The sequence below is a fragment of the Mustela putorius genome, unplaced genomic scaffold (assembly GCF_011764305.1).
Source record: "Mustela putorius furo isolate JIRA1106 unplaced genomic scaffold, ASM1176430v1.1 tig00003962_pilon_pilon_pilon, whole genome shotgun sequence".
NCBI classification, from domain to species: Eukaryota; Metazoa; Chordata; class Mammalia; order Carnivora; family Mustelidae; genus Mustela; species Mustela putorius.
Genome location: NW_025422106.1, coordinates 11,999,380 through 12,015,695, shown reverse-complemented (window position 1 = coordinate 12,015,695; position 16,316 = coordinate 11,999,380). Strand labels below are relative to the sequence as shown.

Sequence of the window (16,316 nt, the reverse complement as noted above, 5' to 3'; positions counted from 1 at the left end):
AGGTGTTATTGCAGAGGTGCAGCGTAGGGCTTAAAAAAAAAAAAAAAAAAAAAAAAGGGCAGGTGAAAGGTTTGCTGCCTTGGGAACCAGGACGCTCCAGTTTCTGTCCCAGTCCAGTCCAAGCTCTGTGACCTTGGGAAGTGTCCCCAGGTCAGTGACTAGGTTTCCCTCTCTTCTTAATTATCAGTATTCAGAGAGGGGGACGGGTGTGGGCCGGGGGGGGGGGTAGGAACCAGTCCCCAGGGACTGCAGACAACCAAGCTACAGCACGGTCCAGGTTCACGCAGTTCCTCAACCCTCGAAGCTCGTCGCCCCGGATCTCCCCCACAAGCTCAGCCACTGGCTCCGCTCAGAGCAGTCGGTTCCGGTTCCCCAGCCGGGTACCCGGGTTCTGCTCTGCGCTCCCCCCACCGTCTTCAGCCTCGCTGCTAGAAAGGGACCTTGCGATCATCCTTCCATCTGCCGAGAAACGCTCCATCCACCCTTAATTCTCACCCTCGTCCGTCCTCCTTCAGAGAACACCTGACACCGCTGCACTCGACAGAGCCCCACCATGGCTCTGTCTCAAGATCCCTCATCTTCCTTCAGGAGAGCTCCCCTTCACATCGCCTTCACCTCCAGGGAGTCCTCTTTCGCACACCCATTCTTCCTCAAACTCTCACGCATTTCCACCCGCCAGCCTTTTGCAGAGCTCTGAAGGACCCTCAGCTCTAGTGGGGGGAAAAGCCTCCCCCACCTCCGCCATCGATCTGGGGACCCCCTCTCACCTCCGCGGTGAGAGATGTGTTTACTGAGGAATCGCTGCTTCTTTCTCGGGTGCAGCAAGGTCGGGTATTTGAGCAACAAGAATGAGGTCACCAAGTACCCTCCCAGGGTGGAGAGAAGGTAAAAAGCCGCGGTGGACGACATCTCAGCCTCCTTGTGGGAAGTCTCCCACCCCCGGGCCCTCTGAACTCCGCTGCGGCGGTCGCAACGGCTGCGGCGGCGGAGGCAGCTGCTCGAGGTCGGCTCGCCCCCAGCCGGTGCCCGCGGTGCAGCGCACTTGCCGGCGCCAGCCGTCCACGCAGGCGCAGCCAGACCCCGGGCGTCTGAGCAACAAAGGGGCTGCGGTACGCAGGCGCGCTCTGGCTGCTGGGTAGGAGCCTGCAGAGGTCCGGTAGTGAGCATTTGTCACCCAGCTCTGCGGTAGAACCCGCAGCGCTTTAGAAAAGCTCCGAAGGAGGCGAAAGCTTGGAATCTTGCCAGTGCCTTCGCCATCCCTCAGGCAGAAAAGGCTTTTCAAAGATAGCCTGAATTCGGGAAGGCCTGACATAATTAGAAAATCCGCATCAAAAAAAGAGAGATTCCAGGGCACATCTTAACCCCTACTCTAGGAAGTGCAAAGAACTGTTACCAATGGAGGAGTTAAGGCCTGCTAAAACAAATAATGAACCCATCCGTTTGTCTAGCTAAGATAGCGTTTTCCCTATTATACACAGCATAAGACGTACTAGTTTGCTTATCAATCAAATATTTGAGGGGCAGACTCCTCCCTCGTTTCACTGCGAAAATGTAATCCACCTCCCCACCCCCCTACCCACCCCACCCCCACGCCTTGGATAGGAAGTCAAGAAATACTTGTTGACTTGCAGGTCTACTTATATTAGGAAAACGTTGATAAGTTTATAGCTTATTATTTAGAAGTCTTAGATGGGAAACTAAATCCTTGAAGGGCCAACTAGTTTTCCTTTTATCCATACTTCCAGGTTGACATAAGGAAAATGTGGGGAAAAGGTAGGTGGCTACATATCCAAGGAGCGCCGTAAAGGTCAAGTTGATCACTGTCTTATAAGTCAGTTAGGGGTGGGGGGTCTTGCTGGTTCAGGGGGGTAGTTAAAGGGTTAATTTCAGTGCCCATCAGGTTATGGGTTGTTGTTTTTTTTCTTTTTTTAAGATTTTGTTTATTTATTTGACAGAGATCACAAGAAGGTAGAGAGGCAGGCAGAAAGAGGAAGGGAAGCAGGCTCCCTGCTGAGCAGAGAGATGTGGGGCTTGATCCCTAGACTCTGGGATCATGACCTGAGCCACAGCCAGAGGCTTTAACCCGCTGAGCCACCCAGGCGCCCCCGTCAGGTTATGTTTTGCCTGCAGGATCTTTAGCAATATGTGTCAAAATGCAAAATGTATATATCTCTTGCCCCATCAATCCAAAGTCTAGCAGTTTTTTCTGCAAAGAAAAGTTCATAAGTATTAATAAAAGACATATGCATATGGGATGCCTGGTGACTCAGTTGGTCAAGATATGACTTTGGCTCGGGTCATGATCTCAGGGTCCTGGGATGGAGCCCCACGTCAGGCTCCTTGGTTCAATCGGGAAACTGCTTCTCCCCCTCTCTCTGCTTCTCCCTGCTGCTTGTGCTCTCTCTCTAATAAATAAAATCTTAAAAAAAAAAAAATAAGAAGAAAATGATTTCTATTGCTATATTTTTGGGCAGGATTATTTTTAGCATAGGAAGATTTGGGAACAATACATTGTATTTACAATTTGATAGGATCTGAGCTCAGTTACAAATAACAGTAACTATCCTTTCTATTTTTAAGAGTTTGTAAAGGACTTCAATTAATACAACTTTAAGAGTTTGAACCAAGATTATCTTTTGAGGTAGGTAAAGGAGTTATTGTCCTAATTTTACAAGATCAACAAACTAAAGCTTTAGATGGTATCCAATGTCTGGATTGCTTCCTTAAAACATCAACCCAGTGAGCTGCTGTGCCAACCTAGGCCAATAAACATAATTCAGAATACTGAAAATTAAACATAAACTGCTAGCTGGCCTTTGTTCACAGTTGTGCAGCATTCCAAAAACTGAGTGTAGTTCTATTTGCCACATCTTAGGACAGGCACAAAGTTGTAAGAGACAGAAAGGAGAGAGAGTGGCCAAAGGATTTCAGAGGGTGTCATATCTTAAGTATAAACAAACTAACAAAAATTAAATCAAGTTTAAAAGACCACAGAAAGGTACAAGAGGAAAGGTACAAATCAAGTCGACAAAACTGCTACCCATCATGGTGCTTACCATAGTTTCTACATATACGAGGCACTGTTTACCTGACAATAAAATGTAGGACTAAAACTAACCAAAATGTATTCACCATCTCCAAAACTATTAGAATTGTGGGATACCTTTAAAAATAAATTCAAGATAAAATATAATTATCGAGAATTTATAGGGGTACCTGGGTGGCTCAGTGGGTTAAAGCCTCTGTCATTGGCTCAGGTCATGATCCCAGGGTCCTGGGATTGAGCCCCGCATCGGGCTCTCTGCTCGGCGGGGAGCCTGCTTCCCCCTCTCTCTCTCTGCCTGCCTCTCTACCTACTTGTGATTTCTGTCAAATAAATAAATAAAATCTTTTAAAAAAAGAATTTATTTATGTGCCCCTCTGTTAGGAGCTTTATATATACTCCTTTACTCCTCACAAACACCCTTTGCGATAAATGATAATTATCATTATCATTTTATTATTTATATAATCATTACCATTTTAGAGAAAATAATGTTCAAGAATTAAGTAAATTGTCTAGATTTCTCTTTCTAAAGATTTATTTATTTGAGAGAGAGAGTAGGAACAGATGTGGGCAGTGGGAGAGAATCCTTAAGCAGACTCCCTGATGAGTGCAGAGCCCAACATGGGGCTCACCCATCTGACCCATGAGATCATGTGCTGAACTGAAACCAAGAGTCTGAAGCTCAACAGACTGAGCCACTCAGGTGCCATTGTCCAGGTTTCCTAGGCAGTAGAATCTTTTTTTTTTTTTGGCTCCAATCTACTATAGTACTATTTTATACAGGAGAAAATCTGTAACAAGAGATGGTATAGTATAAAGATTCAATAGAGTTTAGAGAGAATTGCGATTCATGGTCTTAAAAGAAACAAGATATTTTAGGGGTATCATGCCCAATTTTTCTGACATTAAAAACTCACCCATTCACGTCTTTGTTTTTTTTTTTTTTTAAGATTTTATTTATTTATTTGACACAGAGAGAGATCACAAGTAGGCAGAGAGGCAGGCAGAGAAAGAGAGGGGGAAGCAGGCTCCCCATGAACAGAGCTTGATACAGGGCTCGATCCTAGACCCTGAGATCATGACCCAAGCCAAGGGCAGAGGCTTAACCCATTGAGCCACTGAGGTGCCCTACACATGTCTTTTTTAAAAGATTTTACTTATTTATTTGACTGAGAGAGAGAAAATGAGATAGAGAGCATGAGAAGGGGGAGGTCAGAGGGAGAAGCAGACTCCCTACCGAGCAGGAAGCCCAATGAGGGACTTGATCCCAGGACACCAGGATCATGACCTGAGCCTAAGGCAGTTGCTTAACCAACTGAAACAACCAGGCACCCCTAAGATTTTATTTATTCATTAGAGACCAAGAAAGCAAGCATGAGCAAGCATAAGGGGTGGGGGTGGGGCAGAGGGAGCCACACAAGCAGTCTTCCCGCTGAGCGAGGAGACCATTGCAGTGCTAGATCCCAGTACCCCAAGACCATGACCAGAACTGAAGGCAGATGCTTAACTGAGCCACCCAGGCACCCCAAAAACTCACCCATTCACCAAGTCTTAAGACCAGAGTCAAATATTCAGTTGGAGGAACTGACATGCAGTTTTCAATCTTACATTATTCCAGAAGACAGGACACCGGAAGAGTACAGCTTTAAAATCAGAGTCCTTGATTTAAATTCTGACTTTGCTACTCCCTCCCTACTATGTGACCTTGGACAAATTATTCAGCCACTTCTAACTTTAATTTCTTGATCTGTAAAAACAGACTTACCTTGCAACGTTTTGAGGATTAGAGACAATGTATGCAAAATGCTTAGTAAAGTACCTAAGAAATGGACATTCATAAAATAGCTATTATTATTCTGTGGCATTCAGTAAAGAGTAGCTATTGTTATTTTTGTGAATCAAACTTTCCTAGTCCCATTTTTCTAATTTTCTTTGTTTTACTCTTTCTTGGAAGTTTTTTGTTTGTTTTTCAACTAAAATACAAATTCCTCTGTTTAAGTAGTACAGGGAACTTAATTTTAAACCAACATGTGAGGCCATTTAAAAAAAATCAGAGTAACATAGTTTAACATAAAAAAGAGCTATCACATTTGTCCTTTAAATAATAAGCACTCCTTGAATAAGATATAATTTACTTCCTAAAGTTCTATACAACTTTTCGGAGACACAACAGATTTACCAATAGGCAAAAGGATGTCCTGTAAAGTCCCTTCTAACCTAGTGATTCTTTAAAAAAAGAAAATCATTTGAATCATCTGCTTTATCTGAATAAAAAAGAGAAACATCTGCTAAGCAGAGGACAATGCAAGTGCTGCTACAGAAGAAATATAATTTCTTTAATAAAATCACTTTGGAAATTTGCTGAATAAGGTTTATATCACTAATGTGCAAGGCAGTGAGCAATACAAATTGCATAGTCCACATTTCTCTAATGCAACATTCTATAAACCAATTTATGGATAAAAACATGAAGAAGTTCTGCAATTGTATTAAGCAGGCTGTAAATACAAATAGCATAAAAATTTGTATTTAAAAAATACAGAAATTCAAATTAGGGTGGCTTCTGTAATCAAAAATAATTAAGGAAAATCACTTACTAATTTAAGCAGGAATGTAAATTTTTTCCATGTAAGAACGACATAAAAAAAAAGAAAGAAAGAAAAAGACACAAATCTGCTCTTTTGACACCTTATTTGTTCTTACAAACTACTTTGTTACAGTTCCTTTAACCACAAGTTTATACAACCTGCTACTCAACTCTTATAGGCTATTAAAAAAAACAAAACAAGGGGGTCTGGGTGGCTCAGTCAGTTAAGCATCTGACTCTTGGTTTCAGCTCAGGTCATGAGCTCAGAGTCATGAGATCCAGCCACCATCAGTGGGGAGTCTGCGTCTCTCCCTCTCTGGCTCCCTATGACCCTCCCCCCACTTTCTCACTCTCCCTTAAATAAATCTTTAGAAAAGCAAACAACTATTAATATATGTCCTAGAGAGCAATCTAACTGTGTTTTCCAAATGCAGTGCACTAATGAAACCACCAAAAAACCATGCTTAGTACAAAAGTGATTGTGATTGTTAAAACTGATATATAAGGAAGGAAAAATTAAAAGGATGAAAAATAAGGATGGGATGCAAAAACACTGTAAATTAATTTCCAGAGTTGGAGGCTCATGTTGAGTGTAGAGATTACTTAAAAACAAAGTCTTAGAAAAAAAGTTTAAAAATAAGTTTTAGTTCACTTAAAATAGATCTCTCAAATAAAAAAATAAAATAAATTAAAAATAAAAAAGTAAAAAAAATTATGACATCTCATCAGTCCAGGAATAAAATAGTCAGGACAAAATAGTCTAACTTAGGTACCAGAATTGTGAGCCAAACAATAGGCTCACATTACCAGATAACCTACTGGGTCATCTTCTTTTTGAAGGTAATTTCAGAAGTGGCGTCTTAAGGAAAATCCCAGCTTAAACATCGTTTTAACCAAAGCAAAGTTTTGGATCAACATGGTTATGTAACATTGTTATGACAGAAGCATGTTTTATTATGGACAGTGAAACAGAAACAAAAGAAAATAGAGCTACCAACCAGATATTTTTATGTCCTTTTCTAGAAGAACCAATGTTTATTAGCAAGCTGTAGGTCCACTTACAATAAATATCAATTTATGAAATAGTGGAACAACTACTGTCCCAATACTGAACACCTGTAACCAAAGCACATTTTGGATTCAAGAAAATACAGCATACATGTACCAAAAACAACCCCCCTCCCCAGCACATAGCAAAACCAAACACCAGCTTTAAGATTGAACTGGCTGTAAAACGCTCATTGTGTTACTGCTTTAAGAACTCCACGGAGCACCTTGTAACTCATTAACTGCACGTTTTCCTTAGGAGGGAAACAAGGTCCTCTCTCAGTCACATAGGCGTAAGGAAATCTCAAAACCCAGAGGCCATCTGGTGGGAGAGTGATTTCTTGTTTCTCTGGGTAGAATACTGGACACGGTGGTGGGCCTGGCTGAACCTGAAAAATAAAGGTAATGCACTTATTTTTACATTTTTCAATAAGAAACACTTGAAAGGTAAATGCCTAAACAAACAACAGGTCCAAAGACCATATAAGATTTAAGGAGATAATGGATAAGACCATTAAGACCATATAAGATTAAGGAGATAATGGATATGCTCCTAACTCTAATCATATTCAATATAACATTATTGGTCTCAAGTATTATCCTACTTTTCTACAGATTTTTAACTTCAAGTTCTGCCTTTAAACTATACAATGTGAGTTGATAGTGTGAACTGATTAACACATGATTTTTTTTCAAAAACTAGAATATTAGGTTGAAAAGGTATTTAAAATTTAAAACTGTTTAATGAAATAATTACTTTGGTATTATCCTGCACTTCTAAAAGACAAAACAAGCATCAGCATTTTTTATTTGAGGATGGAAAAGGTCGTATTTCTTACCTGGGGCATTAGTATTATCTGCAAAGGAGCATCGGGAACTACAACAAAAAGCCTCATAAGTTGAGCATAATGTGGTTTTAGCCCTCTACCCTGAGATGATGACAGAATATATAAGGGCATATCACTATTCAAGGCTTTTAAAGCAGACTCCTTTGGCCCACTTCCCATTACTTTCATTACTTTGTCAGGTCCTGAGCACATAAACCTCCGACCTCTAGAGTCTTCATACTCAAAGCCCACAAATGCTCGAGCTATGTCATCTCTCCGTCTTCCTCTTCCCATTACAACTGCACTTCTCTTTCCAGGAATAGCTTTATTTGGAGCAGGCCAAGAATTTGTGTCTAAGTCTCCTTCATCCTCAGCTCTAGTCCTGATGACAATGTCCCAAGGCATAAGATAGTTTGTTCCTGGAATAAAGCCCTGTTGGTCTAAACCTGTATGAAAGTTATAAGACTTAGCAGGGCCTAGCTTAACCAATGACCAACTGGAGAATTTGGGTAGGAGACCTTTAGGACAATTTGAATGTAGCATGCCTGGAAGATACTCAACTGTGGATGCCTGTCTATCAACTAAATTTGGTCTCTTCTCAGTTTTTACTTCTCCTTGACCATGAACTTCTGGATTATCTCCTCCTGCTTGTGGATCAGCTGGATAGGTACCTAAACTATCTGTGGACTGGCCTAAACTCAAAGCTAAACTCAGGCTTGTGCTCTCTCCTTGGGTTTGAGGTTCTTTTTCTTTAAGTTTATCAGCATCTGCATCTGGAGGGGCAGGAGAAGATTCATTTTTGGCAGGAGCAGGATCTGGTGTACTTGGTTCAAATACTGGGAAATTGATATGATCCAATTTTCCACAACATTTTTCTTCCAGAAGCTATAGAGGAAGAAACAAAATAAAATAAACAATCTTGTGAACTCTTCATTTAAAATAACACACTCTGGGCACCTGGGTGGCTCAATGGGTTAAGCAGTTGCCTTTTGCTCAGATCAGGATCTGGGGGTCCTGGGATCAAGCCCCACTTCAGGCTCCCTGCCCAGTGGGAAGCTTGCTTCTCTCTCTTCTCACCCCTCACTCGTGTTCTCTCACTATCTCTCTCTCAAATAAATAAATAAAATCTTGGGCGCCTGGGTGGCTCAGTGGGTTAAGCCGCTGCCTTCGGCTCGGGTCATGATCTCAGGGTACTGGGATCGAGTCCCGCATCGGGCTCTCTGCTCAGCGGAGAGCCTGCTTCCCTTCCTCTCTCTCTGCCTGCCTCTCTGCCCACTTGTGATCTCTCTCTGTCAAATAAATAAATAAAAAAAAAAATCTTTAAAAAAATAAATAAATAAATAAATAAATAAATAAAATCTTTTAAAAAATAAGTAACACATTCTTCACTCTAAAAAACAAGATTAGCAATTAATGGGTAAGCAAGTAAGTAATAAAAAGAACTTTTCCTTGTCTATAGAGCATACTCCAGTCACATTTACTTTTCTACATACTTTGCTTCTGAAAATATGTACTTTTACTTAAATGGTAGTTAACACACACACCAACGGAAGGAAAAAGAGGAAGAAAAAATTTAGAGTCTACCTGATAAAAGTCATAGTTAGCTGCCTTGATATCAAAGGGATCATCTCGAGGTGCCTGTTTCCTTCCACAGTTACAGGCACCAGTAGATCGAGCTCGGCTATTGTGATACAGCACGGGAGGATTCCTATCGGCTTCTGGTTTTTCTCCTGGAAAACACAACACTCACTGTTAACTTCACACATACAGTGCAGAGTCAAATTTATTTTATATTCTATAGCATTTAACTTCAAAATTTCTCCAAACAGTGTTTTGGAAATGAGAAGGAAAAATAAAAAACACCCAGTAAAAACACAAAATCTTGACTAAATATACACAGCAGAAAAAGCAAATGAAGAAACAAAAAAGGATATTTTCAATCTGAAGTCTTAGGTTTTCTAAGACAATTTTATCATCATCATGGTGAGAATACATTTCATTGTATTCCTTTTAGCTCAATAAAAACTCCAAGATAAAAATGTTAATACAGGGACGCCTGGGTGGCTCAGTTGGTTGGACGACTGCCTTCGGCTCAGGTCATGATCCTGGAGTCCCGGGATCGAGTCCCGCATCGGACTCCCAGCTCCATGGGGAGTCTGCTTCTCTCTCTGACCTTCTCCTCGTTCATGCTCTCTCTCACTGTCTCTCTCTCAAGTAAATAAATAAAATCTTTAAAAAAAAAAAATGTTAATACAAAACTTTTGAAAATTTGTATTAATAGTTATCATTTACTAATTCCCTATGGTTCATCCTTTAAATACAGAAAATAATTAGTAGCCATAGATGTCATTTTCTTTTTACAGCAGGAGAGAAAACTTAAATTTGATGCAACTGAATTTCTATAGGGCCTTTTTAAAAAAACATCAAAACTAGCGAATAGCCTCTCTTAAAACACAAATATAGGGGTGACTGGCTGGCTCAGCCAATAAAGTATGCAACTCTCTCTTGATTTCCGGGTCATGAGTTTGAGCCCCACAATGGGGAAAGAGATTACTTAAAAATAGTAATTTAAAAAAAACGCAAGAATAAAAACACAGCTCAGTTCTGACTTCAAAATGCTGAGAGAATTTTAGCTACCTGATTTAGGTAATGAGTGAAATTTGTGTACACAGTGTTGATCAGTTAAACTCCTCTCCTCACAGAGCTGATGGCCATTGCTCCAAAACTTGTAGCAGTCTTCGTGTAACTGCATGGCATATTTGTGAAAGGCAGGACCCCTGGCATGTTGACTATACACTCGAAGAGCCTGAGCAAGCTGATTTTTATGGACAGTCATTGTGTAATTATGAGGCAAATTTGACTGATAAGCACTATGGGCCATGGGTAAAGCTTTTTGGCACCGGTTTTCTGAGAATTTGGTGTCAATATCCAAAAACCCTTCCAAGACTTTAATACTGCTTAAAATCTTAGATGTTAGCTCCCCAGTGGGAGACCCCGGGTCCTCCTCTTTCCCATCAATAGCTACTTCATACAGTTTTGAAGCTGCTGAGATCCACTTCTGGTAAGTGGGAAGTTCAAAATGGGAAGGCTGTGGGTTCCTGCCCACACTGTCATCAAAACCTTTCTTGCTTAGGACTAGCTCCACATGCTGCCATAGAAATTCCCGAAGGGTAAAATCCACTAACTGCCCAGAAGAACTGGAACTGCTGCTGTCAATGTGGAAAGATAGCTGCTGTCGGCTATGCTGCCTCATCACCTGGTATCGCCTGGGCCCAGAAAGGGGTGCAGGCACCAGCAAAGATTCTGGGTCCTTCACAGTACAATGACTCCTGAGTTGGTCCAGCAACATGCCTACTGGGTCCTCCTCTTGGCTACCCGGAACTATGTACACAAAAGCTTGGTTGGCAGGCACAGTAAATAGGCAATTGATACTCTGATTAGTCAAGACACGACTCTTCCTAAAGATTCTATAGATCTGGTCCTCCAGGGCATGTTGCAGTCTCCTTTTGGGAGAATGCTTCTTGGGCTTGTCTGGATGAGCTGGGTCTTGGCTCCGAGGGGGTTCCACCTTGAGGGCTCCATTGAGTTGAAAGAGGAAAAGGAGTCTAGGTGGGCAAGGTCGGCAGTTTAGCTTCCAGTCTTTGCCAACTGGACAATCCTTAATGGCTGTTTTGAGAAGGGGCAGTACTTTCTGTCTCAGTCCATCCAGGGCTCTGAATACTCGATCGTAAGTGATGTCAAAGGAACAAGTAGGATGGACCAGAAGCAGGATGTGACAGACGGAGAAAAGGTAAAGGAGACTGAGACACTGCAGCTTCTCTTGATGCTTCCAGAATTCGTGCGCTTCTGCATGAGGTAAAGAGAGGCCACCTCCAGCTTCCCCGCTCTGAAGGGCACGACAAGCCCGCAGAAGCTGCGAATTGTCACAGATGGAAGTGAGAAGAAGATAAAGAACTTTGCTTTCCTGATTGTAATAGGCCTGCAGAAGGCTGTAGTCCTGGGAGCCGGGCTCAGTTCGGTTACCTTCAGCGGCAGCTACACCTCCCCGAACCGAATCTCCCGTCCCAGCCCCAGCGTCTCCGGCTCCACCAGCCTCCCCGACGGCTCCAGCCTCGGTCCTGATTCCAGGCCCCGTGTCCCCAGGATCTTGGTGGCGAAAGAGGGGAAAGACCTGTCGGTCGCAAACCGTATTCACAAGTGAGAACTTTTCGGAATTCAGTCGCAGAGCCGTCTTGCCGAAGATTCCCACCACGCAGATCTCATCCTCTCGCCAAGGAGGCTCCGGTCCGCCAGCCACGCTCCCTCCCCCTTCTGTAGAGGATCCCTCCGGACTTTCAGAGCCGGTCCAGGATGAAGCGCCCATTAGAAGCTCTCGCAAGCTGACAGGACCCGCCATGGTGCTGAGACGTCTCTACACTCTTTCCGGTCCGCCCTGAAAACCCAACCGGCTGACGTCCACTCTCGAAATCCTTCCTCTGCTTCTTCACTTCCTGCTTTCCTCTCGCTCTAGGTTCCGCCTCCCGCTCCTCCTAGTTCCTCGCGGTTTCCCCACTGCTATACCCCAGCTTGTTTAAGGTTTGCATTAACACGAGGCTGTAGGAATTGAGAGATCAAAAAGACGATTGGAAACAGAGAGTTTTGCAGTTCAAGGAATACAAAAACACTGCAAAAGAAGCTGGTCAAGTGACTCTTGCAAAAATAGAAAAGTGGTTCGGTTTAAACTCTAGAACCTTGCTACAGAAGGTGTAGCCTGCAGGTCCCAGTGGGAGCTAGTTAAAAATGTAGATAGAGTCTCAGGCCCTAACCCAGACCTACTGAATCATTACATGCATTTCAATTAAGTCCTAATGATTTGTACACAGGTTACAGTTTGAGAAACACAGCTCTAGAGATACCTGGCAAAGCAAGGTAGGTGAATGTATTTCCTTTCTTCTGTCTTATTCTAAAGAAATGTAATTTGAGTCACATCAGTGGAAAAGAAGTCCAGTGATTTTGAAAGGTTTATGGAGTACAAGCTTTAAAAAGATAATTTCTCCTTCTTGGAAGAATATATATCAAAATGTTAAAATGTATAGTAAAATGTTTAAAGCGTATTAGAATTTGTCCACTTTCATTTCTTTACTCCCTGTTTTCCTTTTTCTTTTCAAATAGACTTTTTTTAAAAAAGAGTTTTAGGTTCATAGCAAAACTGAGCAGAAAGTTCCACTGTAACCTCTGCTCCAACACAAACGCATTCCCTGCCCCCCCCATCAACATCTGGCTCCAAAACCGTACCTATATTACAATCTATGAACCTACATTGGTTGACACATCATTATTAACCCCAAATTGATAGCTAACATTAGGGTTTATTCTTGGTGTTGTACATTCTATGGGCTTGGACAAATGTATAAAGACATGTATTCACCACTACAGTGTCCTATATAATAGTTTCACTGCCCCCCATATCCTCTGTGTGTCTCGTATTCATTCTTCCTTTCTCCAACCCCTAGCAACTACCGATCTTTTTATTGTCTCCATAAGTTTTGGCTTTTCCACAGTGTCCTGTAGTTGTACTCATGCAATGCATAGCTTTTTAGATTGGCTTCTTCACTTAGTAATATGTATTTAAGTTTCCTCTGTGTCTTTTCATGCTTTGATAGCTCATTTCTTTTTAGTGTTGAATAATATTCTGTTACCTAGATGTACCACCATTTATTTATCCTTTTGCCTACTAGAATACATCTTAGCTGCTTCCAAGTTTTGTAAATTGTTAGTAAAGCTGCTACGAACTTCTGTGTGCAGGTTTTTGGGTAGACATCCCCTTTATTGTTTTTATTTATTTATTTTTATTGAAGTAGAGTTGGCATACAATATTACATTGTATGGTTTCAGGTGTATACCATAGTGATTCAAAAATACATAAAAATTATATATTATGAAATGGTCACCATGATAACTGTAGATACCATCTGTCACTGTACTTATTATAATATTATTGACTATATTTCCTGTGCTGTACTTTACATCCTCTTTTATCTTTATCTATTTATTGTGGAAATAATTTTGCAGTATATACACATATCAAATCATTATGTTGTATGCCTTAAACTAATACAATGTTATATGCAATTATATCTAAATAAAACTATGGTGGGGGAAAGAATTATTTCATTTAATTTTCTTTCTTTTTTTTTTTTTTTTAAAGATTTTATTTATTTATTTGACAGACAGAGATCACAAGCAGGCAGAGAGGCAGGCAGAGAGAGAGGAGGAAGCAGGCTCCCCGCCGAGCAGAGAGCCCAATGTGGGACTCGATCCCAGGACCCTGAGATCATGACCCGAGCTGAAGGCAGCGGCTTAACCCACTGAGCCACCCAGGCGCCCCTCATTTAATTTTCAAAGGAAGGATAGATAGAACCCTAAGTCCATGGTGGTGGTGTTTTTAATAAATTAAGCTATACTTGGCTTCTCAACTAATCCTTATTTACTAAAAAGAACTCAAAAAGGAGTGGGAGTGGGATTTTTTGTTTTTGTTGTTGAGATTTTATTTGACAGAGAGAGACATAGCAAGAGAGGGAAAGCAAGCAGAGGGAGTGGGAGAGGGAGAAGCAGGCTTCCTGCCAAGCAGGGAGCTAGATGCGAGGCTCAACCCCAGGACCCTGGGATCATGACCTGAGCCAAAGACAGACGCCCAACAACTGAGCCATCCAGGTGCCCCAGGAGTGGGTTTTTAAAAAAACATATTTTTAAAAAATTTGTCGGGACACCTGGGTGGCTCAGTTAGTTAAGCATCTGCCTTCACCTCAGGTCATGATCCTGGGGTCCTGGGATTGAGCCCCATGTCAGGCTCCCTGCTCGGCAGGAAGCCTGCTTCTCCCTCTCCCTCTGCCTGCTGCTCCCCCTGCTTGTGCTCTCTCTCTGTCCAATAAATAAATAAAATAAAATAAAAAAGGAATTGCTTTCATATACATATTAAAAAAATTGCCTACTTACCATTTACTTGTTTCTTTCTCTACATGTTCAGATCCTATCTCTTTTTTTAAAAAAGGTTTTATTGACTTATTTGAAAGAGAGGGAAAGAAAGCATGGGGGAAAGGGTAGAGCAAGAGGGAGAAGAGGGTTCCCAGCTGAGCAGGAAGCCAGAGGAAGGCCTCAATCCCAGGACCCTGAGATCATGACATGAGTGAAACACAGATATATAACCAATTGAGCCACCCAGATGCCCCCAGATCCTATCTCTTTTTGAAAATCCAATTAAAATGAGAAATTCTACTTTTATCAATATAAATCATATTGTGATCCTCACCATGTGTAGTATTTGCAGTTTAGTATGTGACTTTGCTGATATAAAATCATTTTAACAATTCTTGGACTTATAAATCCAGGCAAAATAAGTGTATATTTACCATAAGCATTGTACAGATTTCCCAAGTAAAAAAATGTTGAAAACTCAAACAGAAAAGACTCCCTTGAATATAACAGGAACAACAAGAACTCATATTTTGGGGCGCCTGGGTGGCTCAGTGGGTTAAATCCTCTGCCTTCAGCTTGGGTCATGATCCCAGAGTCCTGGGATTGAGCCCCACATCCGGCTCTCTGCTCTGCGGGGAGCCTGCTTCCTCCTCTCTCTCTGCCTGTCTCTCTGCCTACTTGTGATCTCTGTCAAATAAATAAAATCTTAAAAAAAAAACAAAAAACCAAACTCATATTTTGCTGAGGGGACCGTGGATTGGTACAACCACTTGCAAGACCAGTTTGACAGTATCTAGAAAGGAGGCATGCTTTACAACCTAGCAGTTCCACTCCTAGATATCACAGTAGAGTAATTCTTATACATATGTACCTATTCAAGAATGTTCATAATGGTTCATAATAGCCAAAAATTATAAACAATCCCAACTTCAATTAACAACAGAATGAGTGATAACGGGGCAGCTGGGTGGCTAGGTGGGTTAAAGCCTCTGCCTTCGGCTCGGGTCATGATCCCAGAGTCCTGGGATCGAGCCCCACATCGGGCTCAATGTTCGGCAGGGAGCCTGCTTTCCCCTCTCTCTCTGCCTGCCTCTCTGCCTACTTGTGATCTCTGTCTGTCAAATAAATAAATAAATAAATAAATCTTAAAACAAAACAAAACAGTTAAAAAAAAATGAGTGAGAACTATATTCACACAATAAAAACAAATGATCTATATCACTACATAACATGGTTGAATCTAAAATGAAATGTTGATTGAAAGAAGGTAGGGGACAGCTGGGTGGCTCAGTGGGTTAAGCCTCTGCCTTCAGCTCAGGTCATGATCTTAGGGTCCTGGGATCAAGCCAGGCATTGGGCTCTGCTCAGCAGGGAGCCTGCTTCCCCCTCTCTCTCAGCCTGCTGCTCTGCCTACTTGTGATCTCTCTCTCTCTGTGTCAAGTAAATAAATAAAATCTTAAAAAAAAAAAAAAAGAAAGAAGGCAGAAACTACATAATTTACGATTCTATTTGTGTAGTTCAAAAGCAAGCAAAATAAATCTTAGCATTTAGGGATGTCTACTTGTACTTAGAGGATAAAAACAAGGAAATATTTATTATAACAAGCAAATCAGTAGTTACTTCTTGAGTAAAGGGATTGTGTTAGGGGAGGGAGACAGGCAGGACTTCTAAAGACATTTATAATGTCTCTTTCTTTGTGGTTACGTGAGCATTTGCTTTATGATTTATTAATTTGTGTATTATGTACTTTTCTATGTTATTGTTCTACAAAAAAAATTTAAAGAAAAAAAACAAAGGTTTTTTAATGGCTTTTTATTTTTAAAACATCACCATGTGAACCATGGGGTTTATATTG

The 16,316-nt window shown here is 41.5% G+C and overlaps 2 protein-coding genes and 1 long non-coding RNA gene across 3 annotated transcripts in view; 1 reads left to right on the top strand and 2 right to left on the bottom strand.

The window, feature by feature from the left end:
- Positions 1-1,078, bottom strand: part of GDPD1 (glycerophosphodiester phosphodiesterase domain containing 1) — a 56,724-nt gene extending 55,646 nt beyond the window's left edge. The window contains exon 1 of the mRNA XM_004747270.3: positions 768-1,078. Coding sequence (XP_004747327.3) covers positions 768-909 — 142 coding nt within the window. The 5' untranslated portion in view covers positions 910-1,078. The remainder of the gene's footprint in view (positions 1-767) is intronic.
- Positions 1,079-6,635: 5,557 nt separating this feature from the next.
- Positions 6,636-11,952, bottom strand: SMG8 (SMG8 nonsense mediated mRNA decay factor). The gene is made up of 4 exons (XM_045070205.1): positions 10,145-11,952; positions 9,092-9,237; positions 7,520-8,392; positions 6,636-7,069 (listed from the first exon to the last, which is right to left on the bottom strand). Exons 1-4 carry the CDS (start codon positions 11,901-11,903, stop codon positions 6,872-6,874), a joined length of 2,976 nt encoding a protein of 991 aa, XP_044926140.1. The 5' UTR covers positions 11,904-11,952; the 3' UTR covers positions 6,636-6,871.
- LOC106005327 overlaps positions 11,913-16,316 on the top strand; it is a 23,273-nt gene continuing 18,869 nt past the window's right edge. The window contains exon 1 of the long non-coding RNA XR_001178609.2: positions 11,913-12,415. This is a non-coding gene — a long non-coding RNA (uncharacterized LOC106005327). The remainder of the gene's footprint in view (positions 12,416-16,316) is intronic.